We start from the raw sequence: 17,670 nt of genomic DNA, 5'->3' as shown, positions 1-17,670 counted from the left end.
TACAAGCACACACACACACACACACACACACACAGAGTGAAAGAGAGAGAGAAAAATAAGCACACATTTGAGTATAAGTTGCAGACTTCATGTGCTTTCACTTTTAAAAGTTTTATGCTTCCTAGGTATGATTATCAAAAGAAGGAAATTTGCATTGATGAAAATAGTGTCTAATTTACAGATTTTTAGCCAACTTCACCAATTTTTCCCTAGTAATACCTTTATAGTATTTTCTGATGAAATCTATTTTAGCATCATGCATTCTATTTAAGTGTCATGCCATTTTAGACTCTCACTCTGGAATGGCTTCTCAGGCCTTCTTTGTCTTCCATGCTTTATAGTTTTTCAAAGTTTGGGCTAATTCTATTATAGAGAATCCCTTATTTTGGGTTCATCTGATTGTCTTCTCATGATTCAATTGAGACTAGCTAGATCTGGCGAGAACACAGCAAAAATGATAGCACATCTTTCTCAGTACTTCATAAAGGTAGGCACATGGCAAACTTTATCCTTATATTGACTCTATAATCTGGTCACTTGGTTGCAGTGGTGTTCACTAGGTTACTCCAGCAAAAATTACTATGTTTTCTTTGTAATAAATAATCTGTATGAGCAGATATTTGGAGATGTCTAAATAGTCCAATAATCTTAAAATTTCCATTCACTAGTATTGTGTTCATTAATGGTACTTTTCTTAGGCAATTATTGCATAATAGTTGCAATGTGATGCATTTCTAGCTGTGTCACAGCTTCTGCATTCATTAAATGGCAGTCTACTATAAGGACAAGTTTCTCTTTTTTTTAAATTACATATTTATGGATTCTTACTTTATTCAATTTATTATAATGGATTACTACCATTATTTATTGTGATACTTAAATTGCCCAGGTTTAGGTACTGGGAATCCCATTCAAGTTGGTCCTTGTATCTTTTTGACAAGTCCACATAATAACTGAGCACTTGCTTACTTTGTGTTCCATTAAGATGTTCCACACTAATCTTATACTTTCTATGCTCCATCTCTGGGGTCAATGGCTTTTCTAAGCACTCCTCATTACTTTTATTGGGAAATCCTATTTACAAACAACGATCTGGGCTAGGGATGTAGCTTGATTGTAGAGCACTTGCCTAGCTTGCACAAGGACTTGTGTTGCACCACCAGTACTGAAGAAAGAAGAAAGGAAAAGAAAAAGAAAGAAAAGAAACAATGATAAGAGTGCTAGATGTTCTTGCAAACAATTTTGGTGGGGTGAGTTGGGCAGACCATGGAGAATTTATAATAATTTCAGTCTGGGGATGTAGTTCAGTGGTAGAGTATTTGTCTAGGATTTGTGAGGCCCCAGATTCAATACAAAGCATCACGAAAATTAATAATAAGTAAAATAAATGTTTATACATATTTGCTGTATGACTTTCCAGTCATTTCCACTAGCATTTAAGGAGGAACTTCCCTTTTGAAGTAAGGGTTTATTTTGAGCAAAAAGCAAGTTTTCATAACTTTTTTAGCTGGAGCCAGAAATGTAACCAGGAAAGAAAATAACAAAAGTTATTTATATTGAGCATGCCAAAAACTGGTTGTTTTAGTCTAGTTCTGGCACAATGGCATAGGCTCACTTTCCCCTGATCCTTCCCACTAAATACAACTAAATATCCTGAAACTAATTTAACAGATGCTAAAATACAGAAAGAGGAATGGCAACTGAATAGGAACATCAGTCCTTGAAAATGATATAGTGAGTTCCCTGGGTTTTCTTTACTTCATCCATATATTCCAGGCTGGGAATCTGAGAGATCCGAAACCAAGAAACCATCAACAGGCTATATATACGTTCCCTCCAGGAAAAGATCTGAGAAAGGGTGTGCTTAACATGGAGCTCCATACCCGGTCCAGTGTCAGCTGCTGGATAATCTCCCTGCAATCACTGTTTCAACAGAGCTGAGGGAGAGGACACCAATTCATCTTCTATACTCACACCAGTCAACAGCAAAAATTGAATTTGATCCACTCACAGTAGTAACAGCAAAAACCCATGTCAGCCACATATGAAAAGCCCACAGTTAATATCATACTCAGCATTGAAAAAACTGAAAGCACTTTACTGGCACTAGAGCCACACCTGCAGCTCTTTTTGCTTTAGGTTATTTTTCGGATAGTGTCTCATGCTATTTTTGTGCTGTCCTTGGACTGTGGTTTTACTGCCTATGTCTCCTAGGCAGTAGCTGGGAGTATAGCTGTGTGCTATCACACCTGGCTTGTTCATTGAGATAGGGGTCTTGAGCTGGACTCAATCCCTGACCCCCTTGATCTCTGCCTTCTTCATAGGTGAGATTGCAGGCATGAGCAACCATACCCAGCCTCTGAAATAATTTCTTGTACCTTGTTATGCCATCATGGAGTAAAACTAGGAATCATATAAAAAGAAACTGGGGAAAATATGCAAACACACAGATAGTGAACAATATAATTTTTGAACAATCAGTGAGTTGGTGCAATCATGGGGGGAACTGGAAATTCCTAGAATCAAATGAAAATGAAAACAGCTCTTAAAGATCATATGAAATAAAGGAAAGGCAGTTCTAATTTAATATTGCAAATATTGACACATTATGAAATGCTTTCTGTACACTCAGTACAATCCTGATCAAAATTCTAATTGCATTCTTTAATGAATTAGAAAAAAACAATGCTGAAATACATATGGAATAGGAAAAAACCCCAAAAGAGCCAAAGAAATCCTGTGGAAAAAGAGTAATGCTGGATCTACCACAATATCTGTTTTGAAATCATACTGACAGTGTCGTTGTAACAAAAATAGTATCGTACTGGCACAGATACCAGACATGTTATTTAATGGTATGGAATAGAAGAGACTCATAATCTCATGTAGTTACAGCCATGTGCTTTCAACAAAGGTGTCAAAAACATTTGTTGGAGAAAAAAGACAGTCCCTTTTATAAGTGCTGTTGGAAAACGGGGTATCCACATATAGAAGACTAAAACTTGATGGTCATCCTTACCCTGTACAGTAATCAACTCAGAATGAATCAACATCCTTAAATTAAGACCTGAAACTTTGAAATTACTGGGGGAAGACATTCAGTAAAGGCTTTATGATATAGATATGGACAATGCCTTTCTAACTAGAACTCTAGTGGCTCAGGAAATAATAGTAAGAATTGACAAGTAGAATTGCATCAAATTTTAAAAGCTTATGCACAGCAAAGCAAACAACAACCTTGAAGAGACAGTCTTCAGAATTGAAGAAAATCCTTACCAGCCATTTTTTTCCATAGTAGATTAATATCCACAACATAGAGAGGATGAAAAAAACTAAACTCCAATGAATAATTCAGTTCATAAATGGGCGAATGAAGTGAGCAAACCCTTTTCAAATGAAAAAGTATAAATGGCCAGTAAATATAAAAAATGTTTGATACCTTTTTACCCAAGGAAATGTAAGTCAAAACTACATTGAGTTTTCATCTTGCTCCTGTCAGAATGGCTATCATGAAGAAAACAACAACACATGCTGGTGAGGATGTGGGCAAAAAAGAGCTTTTATGCTCTGTTGGTAAGAATGCAAATTATCCAGCCACTATGGAAATCAGTATAGAGGTTCCTCAAAAATTAAAACAGTCTGCATTCAATAGAGATAAAGGCATACCCATTTTTATGGCAGACTATGCACAATAACCAGGGAGAGGAGTCAGTTTTTTAGGCCATCAGTACATGAATGCATAAAGAAAACAAAGCATATTTACACAATAGGTTATTTTTCAGCATTAAAGAAGAATGAATGGTGGGGGGTTTGCAGGAAAATGAATGGCATGTGAGATCATCACATTAAGAAAAGTAAGCCAGACATAGAAAGACAAATATCACATTTTCTCTTACACATGAAATTAAGAAAAGATATAAAAGTAAAACTGGGACTATTATGGATATAGAAGTAGATAGGTGGAGAAAAAGAGGGACAAGAGAAGCATTCTAGAGGATTCCAAGATGGCAGCTAGAGAGAGGAAGCAGAAAGCATGCCTCCTAAAATAAAATCTTGGAGAGATGCTGGAGATACACCTTACAGGAAAAACCACTGAGAAGAGGCAAAACTTTGACCCCTCCATACCTCCAGCCCATGCATAGCATTCCCACTTCATGTTAAATGGAGAAACCAGGAGGGCTCCCGCGCTGCTGCCAGACACCAGTGACCAGACAGCTTGGGAAGACACAGACCACAAGGTGAGCTAAGTGGTACACAGACAACCCTGGGCCAGATCTGCATAGCCCCCTGGACAGTCTGACCCCCACCCAGGGAAAAAAGAAAAAAACTGAATAATTAGCAATAACAACAAAAAAGACACATAGCAAAGAGGGCGGGGAACCCTGAGCACTGAAGTGGTGGCTAGGGGAAATCCCTCAAAACAAGCCAGCTGGAGAAGGCAGGAGCGGCAGCACCCGCCCAGCAACCAGGTGCGGTAAAGCTTGTAAAAGTTGTGGTGGGAGGAAAACTACACAGGAGAGGGGGGAATACCCACTTCCCATGTGAGCTGTAAATAAACACGCAGGCCTGAGAAAGCTGGCGCAGTTTCATTTCCCACAGTGTGCTTGGAAAGGGGAAAGCTTGTAGCAGTGGCATCGTCCACAGAACTCTGAGTAAACAAAGGCTGCTGTGCTAGGTGAGTGCTAAGCTTACTCCACAGATCTGCATAAATAAAGCCTCCAGAAACAGCAGGCTGACAGCAGTGGGCAGGCGAGCTACAGCCTCAGATAGCCATTCACAGAACTGTCTCCAGACTCTCTTTTTTCTCTCTCCCTACCTTTGATGACGCAACAACTGAACTACACCTGCATGCTGAAAAACTTACTGAAACTGTATTGCATTTGAACTTGGGACATTTTGTGGGATTTTTTTTTTCTTTTATGTTGTTTTGTTTTGTTTTAGTTTTTTTCCCCTTTGATGAGACAATGACAGAAATACTTCTGAGACACCATCTCCAGGATTGGAGTTGAGGAACTAACACCAAAACTATTAAATCTGAATTTCTATTGCATTTGTACTTGGACTTTTTTTTCATTTACTTATTTTTATTTATATTTTTATTTTCTTTTATTCTTTATTTTCAATCCTCTCTCTGTCTCTCTAATGCCTGTTCAGCTTACTATTGATTAGTACATTATCTCTCCCAGTTTCTATCTTTGAAAATTTTCTTTTTTTTCTACTTGTTTGTTTATATGTTTTTCCTTTTTTCTTTAACTTCTTTGCTTTCCATCTCCTCTCACCCTTCCATTCTAAATATCACTGTTGTTATTATTACAAGCGAGAAAATACTTAATGGCACAGTGTAAAAACAACAACAAGGGCAAGACGGGAAGACAGAAAAAACAGGGAAACAAGTTTCCCCACAGCAAAACATTAGGACAGGAACCAGAGGGAAATGAAGAAAACAGATACGCAGATCCAGACTCCAACAAAATGAAGATAAACTATGCCAAAGAACCCAATGAAGCCCACAAGAATAATCTACAAGAAGAAATACTACAGGTAATCACTGAGAATTTTATAGAGATGTTGCAGGATATGGTCAACCAAAATGTACAAGAGACACACAAGAAATTCCAAGACAACAAAAATAGAGAATTTGAAAAAGCACAAGAACAAATAAAAGAAACTATAGAAGCACTGTATAAAGACCAATGTGAAACAGAGAACATGATTAATAAAGAGATAAATGAACTCAGGACAAAAATAGACAACATTAAAGAGGAAGGGACTCAGGATATGGAAAACCTCAGAAAAAAGAATGAAAGAGAATTACAAAACAAAATGGAAGGCCAACCCAGCAGAATAGAACAAAGACAGATCTCAAAACTTGAAGATGAAATGGTAATTGAAGGAAAAACAGAAGAACTATTAATTAAACAACTCAAGACCTGTGAAAAGAAAATGCAAGAACTCACTGACTCCATCAAAAGACCAAACTTGAGAATCATGGGCATTGAAGAAGGAGAAGAGGTGCAAGTGAAGGGAATGCGTAATATATTCAACAAAATAATAACAGAAAATTTCCCAAATCTAGAGAAATCTATTCCCATACAGATGCAAGAGGCCTCCAGGACACCAAAAAGACCAGATCAAAATAGAACTACCCCATGACATATCATCATTAAAACAAAAAGTACAGAAACTACAGAAAGAATATTGAAGGCTGTAAGAGAGAAAAAACAAATAACATACAAAGGTAAGCCCATCAAAATCACACCAGACTTCTCAACAGAAACATTAAAAGCAAGAAGAGATTGGGGTGAGATCTTCCGGGTACTGAATGAAAATAACTTCAACCCCAGGATACTCTACCCAGCAAAACTATCATTCAAATAGATGGAGCAATAAAAGTCTTCCATGATAAGCAGAAACTAAAACAATATGTGACCACAAAGCCACCACTACAAAAGATTCTTCAAGGAATTCTGCAAACAGAAAGTGAAACCCAACATAACCATGAAAGGGCAGGCAGCATCAAAATACAAGAAAAGAAAAAGCAAGACAGTAGAGAGTAACCTCAACTTAGGTACACACAATCAAACCTTCAAACAACTAAGACAAGGAAATGACAGGATTCACCACATAACTATCAGTACTAACGCTTAATGTTAATGGACTTAATTCCCCCATCACAAGGCACTGTTTGATGAAATGGATTAAAAAGGAAGATCCAACAATTTGTTACTTACAGGAGACCCATCTCAATGACAGAAATAAGCACAGGCTTAGCATAAAAGGCTGGAAGAAGATTTACCAAGACAATGGCCCCCCAAAACAGGCAGGAGTAGCAATACTTATCTCTGACAAAGTAGACTTCAAACCTACATTGATTACATGAGATAAGGAAGGACATTCGATACTAATAAAAGGGGAAATAGACCTAAAGGAAATAACAGTTATCAACCTATATGCACCCAATGTCAAGGCACCCAATTTCATCAAACATACCCTGAAGGACCTAAAAGCATATATTAACTCAAACACAGTGGTTGTGGGAGATTTTAACATCCTATTATCATCAATAGATAGATCATCCAAACAAAAAATTAACAAAGAAATCCTAGATCTAAAATATACAATAGATCAAATGGACCTGCTTGATGTCTACAGAACATTTCATCCAACTTCTACACAATATACATTCTCCTCAGCAGCCCATGGACCTTCTCCAAAATAGATCATATCCTAGGGCACAAAGCAAGCCTCAGCAAATATAAGAAAATAGAAATTATACCAACAACAAAAGTAAAGATAACATACATGCAAACAGCTGGAAATTGAATAACTCATTGCTTATTGAACAGTGGGTCATTGATGAAATAAAAGAGGAAATTAAAATGTTCCTGGAAGTCAATGAAAATGAAAACACAACCTACAAGAACCTATGGGACACAGCAAAGGAAGTCCTGAGAGGAAAGTTTATAGCCTTGAGTGCATTTATTAAATAGACTGAAAGATCCCAAAACAATGACTTAATGATACATCTCAAACTCCAAGAAAAACAAGAACAAGCAAATCCCAAAACAAATAGAAGTAGAGAAATAATAAAAATAAGAGCTGAAATCAATGAAACAGAAACAAAAAAAAACATAGAAAGAATTAATGAAACAAAAAGTTGGTTCTTTGAAAAAATAAACAAGATGGACAAACCCTGGGTAAAGAAACTGTCAAAATATCCCTATTTGGAGACAACATGATCCTATACCTTTAAGACCCACAAAACTCTACTCAAATGCTCCTGGACACCATCAACAGCTATAGCAAGGTAGCAGGATATAAAATCAACATAGAAAAATCATTAGCATTTCTATACTCTAATAATGAACAAACTGAGAAAGAATATATGAAAACAATTCCATTTACAATAGCCTCAAAAAAAATCAAACACCTAGGTGTAAAACTCACAAAGTATGTGAACAACCTCTACAAGGAAAACTATAAACTTCTGAAGAAAGATTGAGGAAGACTATAGAAAGTGGAGAGATCTCCCATGCTCATGGGTTTGTAGAATCAACATAGTAAAAATGTCTATACTCCCAAAAGTAATCTACATATTTAATGCAATTCCCACCAAAATTCCAATAACTTTCATTAAAGAGATTGAAAAATCTATCATTACATTTATATGGAAACACAAGAGGCCACGATTAGCCAAGGCAATACTCAGTCAAAAGAACAATGATGGAGGTATCACGATACCCGACTTCAAACTGTATTGCAAAGCAATAACAATAAAAACAGCAGGATACTAGCACAAAAAAAGACATGAAGACCAGTAGAACAGAATAGAGGAGCCAGATATGAAGCCACACAACTATAACCAACTTGTCTTTGACAAAGGCACTAAAAATATACAATGGAGAAAAGACAGCCTCTTTAAGAAAAACTGCTGGGAAAACTGGTTAGCAGTCTGCAAAAAACTGAAACTAGATCCGTGTATATCACCCTATATCAGTATTAACTCAAAATGGATCAAGGATCTTAATATCATAACCCAAACTCTAAAGTTGATACTGGAAACAGTAGGAAATACTCTGGAATTAATAGGTATAGGTGAGAACTTTCTCAATGGAAGCCAAGCAGCACAGCTGCTGCAGAGATAAATGGGACTTCATAAAACTAAAAAGCTTCTGCTCAACAAAAGAAATGGTCTCTAAACTGAAGAGAACACCCACAGAGTGGGAGAAAATATTTGCCAGCTACACATCAGACAAAGGACTTATAACCAGAATATATAGGGAACTTAAAAAACTAAATTCTCCCAAAATTAATGAATCGATAAAGAAATGGGTAAGTGAACTAAACAGAACTTTCTCAAAAGAAGAAATTCAAATGGCCACAAAACACATGAAAAAATGCTCACCATCTCTAGCAATAAAGGAAATGCAAATTAAAACCACACTAAGTTTCCACGTCACCCCTGTTAGAATAGCCATCATTAGCAACACCACTAACAACAGGTATTGGTGAGGATGTGGTGAAAAAGGAACCCTCTTACACTGCTGGTGGTAATGTAAACTAGTACAACCACTCTGGAAAAAAATTTGGAGGTTACTTAAAAAGCTAAACATTGATCTACCATTTGGTCCAGCAATACCACTCTTGGGGATATTCCCAAAAGACTGTGACACAGGTTACTCCAGAGGCACCTGCACACTCATGTTTATTGCAGCACTATAACAATAGCCAAGTTACAGAAACAGCAAAGGTGCCCCACTACTGACAAATGGATCAAGAAAATGTGGTATTATACACAGTGGAATTTTATGCAGCCATGAAGAAGAACGAAACATTATCATTCACTGGTAAATGGATGGAATTGGAGAACATCATTCTGAGTGAGGTTAGCCTGGCCCAAAAGACCAAAAATCGTATGTTCTCCCTCATATGTGGACATTAGATCAAGGGCAAACACAACAAGGGGATTGGACTTTGATCACATGATAAAGCGAGAGCACACAAGGAAGGTATGAGGATAAGTAAGACACCTAAAAAACTAGATAGCATTTGTTGCCCTCAACGCAGAGAAACTAATGCAGATACATTAAAGCGACACAGGCCAATAGGGGAAGGGGACCAGGAACTAGAGAAAAGGTTAGTTCAAGAAGAATTAACCTAGAAGGTAGCACACATGCACAGGAAATCAATGCGAGTCAACTCCCTGTATAGCTATCCTTATCTCAACTAGCAAAAACCCTTGGTCCTTCCTATTATTGCTTATACTCTCTCTTCACCAAAATTAGAGATAAAGGCAAAATAGTTTCTGCCATATTATATGGAGGGGGTTGGGAGGGAGAGGAAGGGGGCGGGGAGGTAAGGGAGGGGGTGGGGGGAGAAATGACCCAAACAATGTATGCACATATGAATAAAAAAAAAGAAAATGAGAAATTAAAGTTGTAATGATTATGATGTTACTGCTAAAAAAAAAAGAGAAGCCTTCTAAAATGAAAGCTATAATGTATGGAAGGAAGAAGTTTTAGAAAGCATTATAATATGGAAAGATCTCCCATGTTTGTGGATTGACAAAACATGTTGACAGCCATATTGCTGAAAACAATCTATAATTTTGAGGAAACCCCCCTCAAAATTCCAATGACATTTTTCACAGAAATAGATAAAATCCTAAAGTACTTATGGAAATAAAAATGCCTCAAGTCGCCAAAGCAATCCTGAGAAAAATAACAATGCTGGAAGTAACACAAAACCTGACTTTAAACCATACTACAGACCCAAAGAAAAGCCAAATGAGTTACTCTATTACATTCTTAATTGTGTATTGTTTATGATCTGGCCGATTCCAGGCATATCCTGTTGGCCTCTTTTCTATTATATCAAATGCACTTGTTGGCTTCCTTTAGCGTTGGCAATCTCTTCACCTTCCACGTAGTTCTTGTCCTAAGTTTATATGTGCTTCTTTTCCGGCCAAACTGAAAGTTTATCAAATCCTTCTGTTCTTCATTTTGCCCATGATTCTATTGTGAACCTTGCTGAAACCAGATAACAATAGCCATGCCATACAGCCTGAATATTGTTATGCCTTGAAGTTTCCTCTGTCAGATTCATTAGTCGTCTCTACTAAACTTAGCCTGAAACAAGGTCAGGATACCAACAAAATGTTGACAAATTTTTTTTTGTCAGAATGTAGCATGACTGGTCTCTAGTCCTATTCTCAATAGAGACCTCGTCCCGATCTGAAACCTCACGAACACAGTCTTTACTCTCTGCATTCCTATTGCCAATCTGGCCTTTTTAGCTTCCCCAGTACCACTGATTAAGCTCTGAATAGAACATTTCAGATTTTTCCAGCCTATATCTGCAAAACTTCACAAAGTTCTCTCAGAAACCAGTTTCAAAGGCTTATAAAACACATGACCAGGAAAAGTCACAGCAATGGCCCCACTTCTCTGGTACCAGTTTTCTGTTATTAGTCAGCCTTCAAACATTGTGAAAAATACCTGAGAGTAACAACTTAAAGGAAGAAAGGTTTATATAGGCCCACAGTTTCAGGGACTTTAGACTTGAAGAGCAGGCTCCATTGTTTCTGGCTTGTGGGGAGGAAGAACATTATGGCAGAGTGGTTGTGGTAGCAAAGGGGCTCATATCATTGTAGCTAGAAACAGAGAGCAAGGGACAGGAAAGGACCGGGCACTGATATAACTTTCAAAATCAATTCCTCTTGACTTCCTCCAACTAAGACCTCTACTTAGGTCCTGCTCCTATTATCCTACTGAGCTATGTACTCATGACTCCATCATTTCTTCATAGCACCACCAGCTGAGACTGCAACTTCATCACATGAGTCTTTGGGGGAGAATACTTCATATTCAATCCATGAAACCAAGATTTATTTGTTTTGTTTTGAATTTTTATTTGGTGGTAAATTTACCTTTAGTCTTGTTTTTGTTTGGTGTACACACATACACACACACAGACACCCCTTTAGAAACTTTAATGTGGGACTGCACAAAGAAACTCTTCTATGTGGTATTCTAATCAAATTATAAGCTAGTGTAAATCTCCGCCAAATATTTTTAGTAAGGTGCTTTGGGGGTACTCAAGGTTCAGTGACTCACTAGGAGAGTTGTTCTCACAACTAAAATTTATTACAGGTGTGGAATATAAAACAAAACCAGGAACAGGAAATGGTGTGTGGTGAAACTATAAGAAATCAGACATAAGCTCCCAAGAATCTTCTTTCATTGAAGTTATGCAGGGCATGCTTACTTTCTCCAGCATTGAATTGCTAGAACACTGTGAAATGTCTCCCAGGAAAACTCATTAGAGATTTACTGATAAATATTCTGTTAGGAGCTAGTCATGTAAGCACTTACTGTCTATCATATACCATAATTCCAGTTTCCCAGAAGAAAATCAGAAAATCAGTGTTTACTAAAAATCATATGGATTTACAGTTTTAGCAAAGTAAATCACTGTTATCAGTTGCTTTTGGGAAACCACCTGAAATTCAGGATCTCATATTCCAATCAAAGCTTAACCTTGCAAAAGACCTTTCTACATAGCAGTAGTACAGTGATATACATACATACATACATGTATATAGAAATATATACATCATTTATATCACTTATTTATACTTATATATAGTTTACATATGATACAAACCTAGATTTTCTATTTAACAAAATAGCAGTGAAAGAACTGCCTATCCCCATTTTAAAGAATTTGAATACATTTTCCACAATGATTTTTGTTCTACATATAAATATAATAAAAATATATTGATTTCATATTATTAGAACAAAGTGCTTTATTCAGTATTCAGACATGTAGTTATGCTATCCTGACAAATTTTGATGAAGGCAAATGAAATAGACTAAGGAAGTTATTAATAATATAACTTTTTATAAATGAACCTAATGACATCCTCTTGATCATATGTTTCAACAAGTACTTGATATGTATTACTGAATATACTACTAGAATTTCAGTTAGACCACAGCACTTACATTCATCCTTTTCTTCTTTGTGAAAAAATTGAAAATAAGAATTTGTGATTTCTTAGAATACTTCTCACACGCTAAAAGTAAAATTTAATCCAATTTAGAAAAAGATATTTAAAGTTAATTTGGATTTCCAGGTACCTACTGATTTTGAGTGAGATTGCTTGGAAACTATACTTATAAGCCTCTAATTCAGTTTAATAGTATATAACATAATGCTTGAAAATACAGAATCAAAAAGAGTTTTAATTTGATGTATGGAAATGTGTCCAAATTTTTCTTCATCTTACAACTTTTATTCCCTCCAATACATATGTAAGAAAACTCATATTGATGATAGTTGTATTAACATTTTTGCCACATGAAAAATACATCTAATTAAAAGACCTCAATTAGATTTGGCATATTTGCAATACAGGATTTTTTTAGCATTATAATGAGACACATGAATTTTTAATAACTTGTGATGTGCCATTCCTTCTACGATTACAATTAGATAAACTTACCTTTCTTTGCTTTTCAGTGCTACAGTTTACTGCATAAGATGGTATACATTTGTACTGAACCAGCTATACTGGAGGGTCCATATATGTTGAATTCCCAGTGCATATCACTTAATCTTGTTATATTACCTTTTACTCCACAGAAATGGTGATTTCCAAGAATATGTCACTCTACTCCAACTTCTCCTTTGTCTTGAAACCACATCTACAGTACTTTCCCATTCCTGGTGGAGTTTTCCAAAGAACACCAGAAGGTCATAGGATCATAGGTTAGATAGGTATTGCTTCTGACACCCCTCCATCAGTTCTCTTAGGAGTATATCTTGCCATGCATAGCATCTGGCTCCTTTTGCTAATATATGTGTCTCCTGGTATAGATTTTGCTATGAATAAGACTTTGGTATGCATCCGTAATAATGAATTTATTTCTACTTTAATTTCCCATTGAAAAGGTCCCTATGACAGTGTACTAAATTTGATGCTAACGGTTGTGTTCAAAGATTGCTTTTGCTAAATGTAAGACTCACAGAGCTACTATTGAAGGTCCTACAGAAAACCATTTGTCTTATAATTTATTCTATCCCTTCTTCAACATTCATTAAATGTTTTAACATCTTAAGGAATTCTCAATGCCAAATTTAAAAACGTGACGCTTGTATAAGTTGAGGGTTCAAAATTTGAAAGAGAAATGTAAGGAAAAGAATTATTTCACATGATAACCCAATAATCTATAGTATTCCTGAAAAGGCTGTCTAGTGTGCCACTCTACTACCATCCAATATTATTTGAATATCTTACTTTGCATCACATATGCACAAAGGAATGATACTATCAATAGACAAATAAGATTATCATGATCCCCACATTTTTCCAAAATTACTCGCAATCATTGCTTTATGTACGCTGTCTGCTAAATCCAAAATGGGAATAAACCAGAAATAATTTAGGCAATATCAACCCTATGTTGATTCCTGAATAAACCCTCAAATTGCACTCAGTTCTCTATGGTTTAGTTATAATTAGTGTTCCATTTCTCACTATTTGTTTTCTTGACATATTTAGCTCTATCCATGCAAATGTGAACCACCAAGTGATGTCAAAAGATAGATGCAGTCATAGCTCTAGAAAGGTGATGAAATACTCAAAGTTTTTCAGATTCCACATAGTCAACTTAATACGTAGAATTCAGCAATAGTAGAAAAAGAAAAGGCAAAATGAGGCAAGTTAAATAAGTTTTGTTAGAACAAATCTTACATGACTTGAAGCACCTCACTTTGCTCTAAAGGACATGTGAACAAATTCTGAAGAAAATAGTGACAGTCGACCCATACAAAATTATCCAAATGACAATGAAATCACCCTAAGTTTATCTTTTCAATCCAAGTAGCTACAGACGTTCACCAGTAATGATGAACCCACTACTAGGCTTTTATGATATGTGAAAACATGAGGGCTTTGAGGATAAAAATTAAAAAATAGGGTATGATAAGCACATTAAAGTTAATTGCCCCTGATTTGACACTAACATTGACAAAAGCACAAATTGCATGTAAGATATTGCACAAAATTTGAAATTTGTAGTAGTCAGCTGAACAGACTAGGTTCTCTCTTCCTAGCTCAGGAACTGTTTGGAAGACCTATCTTTAAAGCTTATCAGCTTCCATTTTTAAATAAATGTTGCATTAAATACTCTGCAGATAAAAAGCCTAGTAAAAGTGAGAAGTATGTGTTTGCCATTTGTATCCTTGTTTTTGAAATAGGTCAGTTAAGATAATTTGTCCATTTTTAAATTGGGTTATTCGTTCTCTTAGGGTTGAATTGATTTTATTATATATTTTGAAAACATTCCCTTATCATAAGATGGTTTTTAATTCTTCTCTCTTAATACATGGGATGTCTTTTCACACAGTTAATCATCCATCCATAGAGAGTAGAAATCTAGTTATCGGAGGCTGGAGGAAGAAAGGGAGAAGAAGAGGAAAGGAAAGATTTTGATTGTAGAGTACAAAGTTTCAGTGAGACTAGAGGAATAAGTTTTAATGATCTATTAGACAGCATGGTGATCACATTTGTTAATATATTGCATAATTCAAAAATTTCTTAAAATTTTAATGTTCTCAGCATAAAAAATAAGTTGATTGATGTGTTAATTAGCTTAAATGAATCTACCATCTTTGCATAGATCCAACTGTCATATTGTGACCCATAAATATATGAAATTATTAGTCAATTAAAATAAATTAACAAAACTGAGAAGAAAGCCAAATTTGGCACCAATAGAGAAAATAAACAGCACACTTTGAAATTACTCATGTATTGATTCCCATAGACACTGATATTATGGAAATCCATTTTGTTTATCATGCTTATCTGCTTAATCATTTCAAAAGTTGTCTTTCTCTGGTATTTATAATCATTTAAACATGCACAAATATGTATAAGTGTGTTTCTATGCATATATAGAATCTACTTGTATATTTTTATTCATACCATATAAAATTGTGTTATATAATATATAATGTTATAATATATAATGGTAGGATAATGTATCTATCTATCATCAGTAATACTAGTTCTCCAAACTGCAGACAATATGAGCTTTGTATAAGGCTAATTATAAAATCTCAATAAAGTTTATAGTATGTAATGCTCTAAAACCCAATGTTTGGTTATTTGAAACCATACATTTATACATTCCAAAGCAGAAAGGCTACCCTCAGTTTTTAACCAATGACTGACTCTCCTGTAATAGGCCGCAATTAAAGCCACATTTGCACAACAGTTTCAGCAAAGGAACGAATTCTTTAATTCTGTCTCATCCTTAGGATCAAGTTTATCTCACAAGGTAATCAGGTTTTGATTCCTTGCAAATATAGTCTCTTTTTTCATTTGGACTTGGGCTATTGGTCATAAATGAGAATCAAAAGATGCCAGCATCATTTATCATTTGATTTGACAGATATTTTCTTGTAAGTAAACTTTTTCTTCATAGATAAATGGAGGTAAATGAAGATGAAAAAGAGTGATTTGTGATGTTACTACATGTATTAGAATATTTCATTTTTGTTACGGATCATCTTAATTATATTAATAATACAGCTGTTAAATTAAATGAGACGTCCAAAGTTTCCAAATGCTAAAATGTCTAAATGATGAGATTATTGGTTTCCTGTATTTTCTAACGACATAAACAGAAAGTTGCAGAATATATATAACGGGAACTTTAGAACTAAGCTATCCAGCCTCATTACTATTTGTTCTTCATCCTTTTCAAAGGTAAGGATTTTATAACCAGTTGTTTTGCTGAAACTTAGTTTTCCACTAGAATCAAAATATACTAAAGTTAATCTGAATGTGATATTTCGTAGAGGTTGTATAGAGGCAGAATCTTCCCATAACTGACTGAAAGTATTTTGCTTGAAAATTATATAATGGCTGGTAAAAATGGCATGCAAAGGAAAGCCGAAGTTGAAACTTGACCACTTCCAAGAGTATTTACCATTTTTGATAATCTTTTTGCCACACCTCATGCTGTATCCTTCAAGTTCTGTTTCATTTAGGACTCGAGGCCCAATTTCTCTGTATTGCTGTGCCTTAAGCAAGGTAAGCCATTGTTGTTTGTAAGCAGATGATAGCCATTCTGAAGGTATTAGACGATCTTGTTCAATAAGTCTTGTGGAGGCCAAGTCACAGATAAGATGCTGAAATCTCAATTTTTTAAACACTGGTTGAAACATTATTCCTTTTCTCATTTCAAGAAAAGTGGTATTACTAACATATTTCAAGTGCTTCAAAAACCAGCTACCAGCGTTCCTTAAAAGCTGGTTCATTGTGCCTTTCCAACCTGGATTAAGGCGAAGGAACATCCACCCTTTAAGTGTGGTGTATACATCCATCTCCTTTTGCATTACTAGTAAATCAGAAGAAGAAATTAGCAGATACATGAGTTCTATGTTGATTTTTTTGTAAAGTTCAACACTTGGGTGCGTCATTAAATTGTGAAGAAGCCATTCAAAGCACCGTGTCTTTACAGAATCTAGCCCATAGGTTTCTGCTGCTACATGATAACCACATACAGTTTTTGCATTAATTGTTTCCTTCATGGTCTCATCACATTGATGAATTAAGTCCTCTACCTGAAGCAGACATGCTGTTGCCAAAATACCTGGAATTTGAAGGGGCTCTATTAAGAAGTCCTCATCCCTGTACAAGGAACCTAGTACAAAATGTAAGGAGTGGACGTCTATATTCTGGTCATTAACCTCCAGTTCAATGGTATCTTCATGCACTTCGTTCCAAGAACCTCTGAACATATTAGCAAAGTATCCTGACTGACATAAAAATATTTTGTGTAAACACCACACTTTCCCCAGAGCACGGATTTTAATATCACTGATCTTTCCTTTCAAAAATAAAGTTTGGTAAGCATATTTAGATGCGATCTTAACTTTTTTCCTGTGGCTTGTGCTGAGGACTTGCTGTCGATCTTCTTTCTGGTCCTGAGAATTGGGGTTGTCAGAGTTTGGGTCCAAACAGTAGCCACTGTTCCGCTTGCGCTTGCGACTGCCTGATATGTAACTGGGGCCTGCTATGGCTTCTGGCTGCTGTGCATTGATAACGCCTGGCTCCCTGCATTGTAAGACCCGGCTGCTTAAAAGCCCCAT

At 35.8% G+C, this 17,670-nt stretch overlaps 1 protein-coding gene across 1 annotated transcript; it reads right to left on the bottom strand.

Moving 5' to 3' along the window:
• Nucleotides 1–16,164: 16,164 nt before the first annotated feature.
• LOC141419628 (germ cell-less protein-like 2) lies at nucleotides 16,165–17,670 on the bottom strand. Its single transcript, XM_074062728.1, has one exon. It carries the CDS (start codon nucleotides 17,668–17,670, stop codon nucleotides 16,165–16,167), a length of 1,506 nt encoding a protein of 501 aa, XP_073918829.1.

This window comes from Castor canadensis, chromosome X (assembly GCF_047511655.1).
Source record: "Castor canadensis chromosome X, mCasCan1.hap1v2, whole genome shotgun sequence".
NCBI classification, from domain to species: Eukaryota; Metazoa; Chordata; class Mammalia; order Rodentia; family Castoridae; genus Castor; species Castor canadensis.
The sequence above is the reverse complement of the archived record's forward strand: the minus strand, read 5'-3'. Positions and strand labels throughout refer to the sequence as shown.